The 3722-nt window shown below is 47.4% G+C and overlaps 1 protein-coding gene across 1 annotated transcript in view; it reads right to left on the bottom strand.

Moving 5' to 3' along the window:
* Positions 1–3722, bottom strand: part of myo18b (myosin XVIIIB) — a 59841-nt gene that overhangs the window by 32583 nt on the left and 23536 nt on the right. Inside the window, exon 22 of the mRNA XM_031802650.1 lies at positions 3030–3266. Coding sequence (XP_031658510.1) covers positions 3030–3266 — 237 coding nt within the window. The remainder of the gene's footprint in view (positions 1–3029; positions 3267–3722) is intronic.

Raw genomic sequence — 3722 nt, 5'->3', positions numbered from 1 at the left:
ATCCCTAGCTGCGTCCTCAGAGCATGCGCAGACCAGATGGCTGGAGTGTTTACAGAAATATTCAATGTCTCCCTATCCCAGTCTGCTGTCCCCACTTGCTTCAAGATGTCCATCATTGTTCCTGTACCCAAGAAAGCTAAGGTAACTGAACTAAATGACTATCGCCCCATGGCACTCACTTCTGTCATCATCAAATCAAATCAAACTTTATTTGTCACATGCGCAGAATACAAGTGTAGACTTTACAGTGAAATGCTGACTGACAAGCCCTTAACCAACAGTGTAGACTTTACAGTGAAATGCTGACTTACAAGCCCTTAACCAACAGTGTAGACTTTACAGTGAAATGCTCACTTACAAGCCCTTAACCACAGTGTAGACTTTACAGTGAAATGCTGACTTACAAGCCCTTAACCAACAGTGTAGACTTTACAGTGAAATGCTGACTTACAAGCCCTTAACCAACAGTGTAGACTTTACAGTGAAATGCTGACTTACAAGCCCTTAACCAACAGTGTAGACTTTACAGTGAAATGATTACTTACAAGCCCTTAACCAACAGTGTAGACTTTACAGTGAAATGCTGACTTACAAAGCCCTTAACCAACAGTGTAGACTTTACAGTGAAATGCTCACTTACAAGCCCTTAACCAACAGTGTAGATTTTACAGTGAAATGCTGACTTACAAGCCCTTAACCAACAGTGTAGATTTTACAGTGAAATGCTGACTTACAAGCCCTTAACCAACAGTGTAGATTTTACAGTGAAATGCTGACTTACAAGCCCTTAACCAACAGTGTAGATTTTACAGTGAAATGCTGACTTACAAGCCCTTAACCAACAGTGTAGATTTTACAGTGAAATGCTGACTTACAAGCCCTTAACCAACAGTGCTGTTAAAGAAGAGGAAAACATTTACCAAGTAGGCTAAAATAAAAAGTAGTAATAAAAAGTAACACAATAAGAATTACAATACGAGGCTATATACAGGGGGCGCCGGTACCGAGTCAGTGTGCAGGGGTACAGGCTAGTTGAGGTAACCTGTACATGTAGGTGGGGGCGAAGTGACTATGTATAGATAACAAACAAACAGCGAGTAGCAGCAGTGTACAAAGGGGGAAGGTCAATGTAAATTGTCCAATGGCCAATTTATGAATTGTTCACTAGTCTTATGGCTTGGGGGTAGAAGCTGTCGAGTCCTAGACTTAGCGCTCCAGTACCGCTTGCTGTGCAGTAGCAGAGAAAACAGTCTATAAATTGGGTAACTGGAGTCTCTGACAATTGTATGGGCTTCCCTCTGACACCTCCTATTATATAGGTCCTGGATGGCAGGAAGCTTGGTCCCAGTGATGTACCAGGCCGTTCACACTACCTTCTGTAGCGCCTTACGGTCAGATGCCGAGCAGTTGACATACCAGGCGGTGATGCAACAGGTCAGGATGCTCTCAATGGTGCAGCTGTAGAACCTTTTGAGGATTTGGGGACCCATGCCAAATCTTTTCACTCTCCTGAGGGGGAAAAGACATTGTCGTGCCCTCTTCATAACTGGCTTGGTATGTTTGGACCATAATAGTTTGTTGGTGATGTGGACACCAAGGAATTTGAAACTCTCGACCCGCTCCACTACAGCCCTGTCGATGTTAATGGGGACCTGTTCGGCCCGCCTTTTCCTGTAGTCCACAATCAGCTCCTTTGTCTTGTTCACATTGAGGGAGAGGTTGTTGTCCTGGCACCACACTGCCAGTTCTCTGATCTCCTCCCTATAGCCATCTCACTATTGTCGGTGATCAGACCTACCACTGTTGTGTCGTCAGCAAGCTTAATGATGGTGTTGGAGTCATGCCTGGCCATGCAGTCGTGGGTGAACAGGGAATACAGGAGGGGACTAAGTACACACCCCTGAGGGGCCTCAGTGTTAAGGATCAGTGTGACAGACGTGTAATTGCCAACCCTTATCACCTGGGGTCGGCCTGTCAGGAAGTCCAGGATCCTGTTGCAGAGGGAGGTGTTTAGTCCCAGAGTCCTTAGCTTAGTGGTGAGCTTTGTGGGCACTATGGTGTTGAACGCTGAGCTATAGTCAATGAACAGCATTCTCACATAGGTGTTCCTTTTGTCCAGGTGAGAAAGGGCAGTGTGGAGTGCGATTGAGATTGCGTCATCTGTGGATCTGTTGGGGTGGTATGCAAATTGGAGTGGGTCTAGGGTGTCGGGGAGGATGCTGTTGATGTGAGCCATGACCAGCCTTTCAAAGCACTTCATGGCTACCGATGTGAGTGCCACAGGCGGTAATCAGTTAGGCAGGATACCTTCACTTCCTTGGGCACAGGGACTATGGTGGTCTGCTTGAAACATGTAGGTATTACAGACTTGGTCAGGAAGAGGTTGAAAGTGTCAGTGAAGACACTGGACATTTGGTCCGTGCAAGCTTTGAGTACACGTCCTGGTAATCTGTCTGGCCCAGCGGCTTTGTGAATGTTGACCTGATTAAAGGTTTTGTTCACATCGGCTACTGAGAGCGTTATCACACAGTTGTCCAGAATAGCTGGTGTCTCATGTATGTTTCAGTGTTGCTTGCCTCGAAGTGAGCATAAAAGGCATTTAGCTTGTCTGGTAGGCTTGTGTCACTGAGTAGCTCGCGTCTGGGTTTCCCTTTGTAGTCCGTAATAGTTTTCAAGTCCTGCCACATCTGACGAGTGTCAGGGCCGGTGTAGTAGGATTCAATCTTAATCCTGTATTGACGCTTTGCTTGTTTGATGGTTCATCTGAGGGCATAGTGGGATTTCATATAAGCGTCCATGACGTGCTTTGAGAGACTAGTCAAGGATCATATTACCTTTACATTACCTGTCATTCTAGACACACTTCAATTTGCATACTGCCCCACTAGATCCACAGACAATGCCATCGCACTTCCATATCCCATATGGATAAGAGGAATACCTATGTAACAATGCTGTTCATTGACTATAGCTCAGCCTTCAACACCATAGTACCTAGCACAGTACACCTGACAGACATGTTGCACCTAGGCTAATGATTCTGGGTCAGGGGTCAAACTCGCCTTCATTTTGCGGTGTTGTTGTCTAGCCAGGTGTCCCATACAGGCAGCCTGTAGGTGAACCAGCCAGACACTGACCAGCTTGTCTCTCTGCTGGTCCAGGTACTTTAACACACCTCGCTTCATAAACACCTGGTGGGAGGACGGGTAGAAAGAAGGGGAGACAGAAAGAGAGTGGAGAGAGAGAAGGGGGAGGTAGGGAGGGAGAGAAACAGAGAGGTGAGAGAGAGAGAGAGAGAGAGAGAAGGGGGAGGCAGGGAGGGAGAGAAACAGAGAGGGTGTGAGAGAGAGAGAGAGAGCGAGAGAGAGAAGGGGGAGGCAGAGAGAGAGAGAGAGAGAGAGAGAGAGAGAGAGAGGAGGTAGAGAGAGAGAGAGAGGAGGTAGGGAGGGAGAGAAACAGAGGGTGTGAGAGAGAGAGAGAGAGAGAGAGAGAGAGCGAGGGTGGTGAGAGAGAGAGAGAGAGAGAGAGAGAGAAACAGAGGGTGTGAGAGGGTAGGGAGGGAGGGAGGGAGAGAGAGAGAGAGAGAGAGAGAAGGGGAGCAGGGAGGAGAGAAACAGAGAGGTGAGAGAAGAGAGAGAGAGAGAGAGAGAAGGGGAGGTAGGGAGGGAGGAAACAGAGAGGTGAGCAGAGAGAGAGAGAGAGAGAGAGAGAGAGAGAAGGGG

This window comes from Oncorhynchus kisutch, linkage group LG23, assembly GCF_002021735.2.
Source record: "Oncorhynchus kisutch isolate 150728-3 linkage group LG23, Okis_V2, whole genome shotgun sequence".
Classification (NCBI taxonomy): domain Eukaryota; kingdom Metazoa; phylum Chordata; class Actinopteri; order Salmoniformes; family Salmonidae; genus Oncorhynchus; species Oncorhynchus kisutch.
Note: the sequence above shows the minus strand (reverse complement) of the source record. Positions and strands in the feature narration are given on the sequence as shown.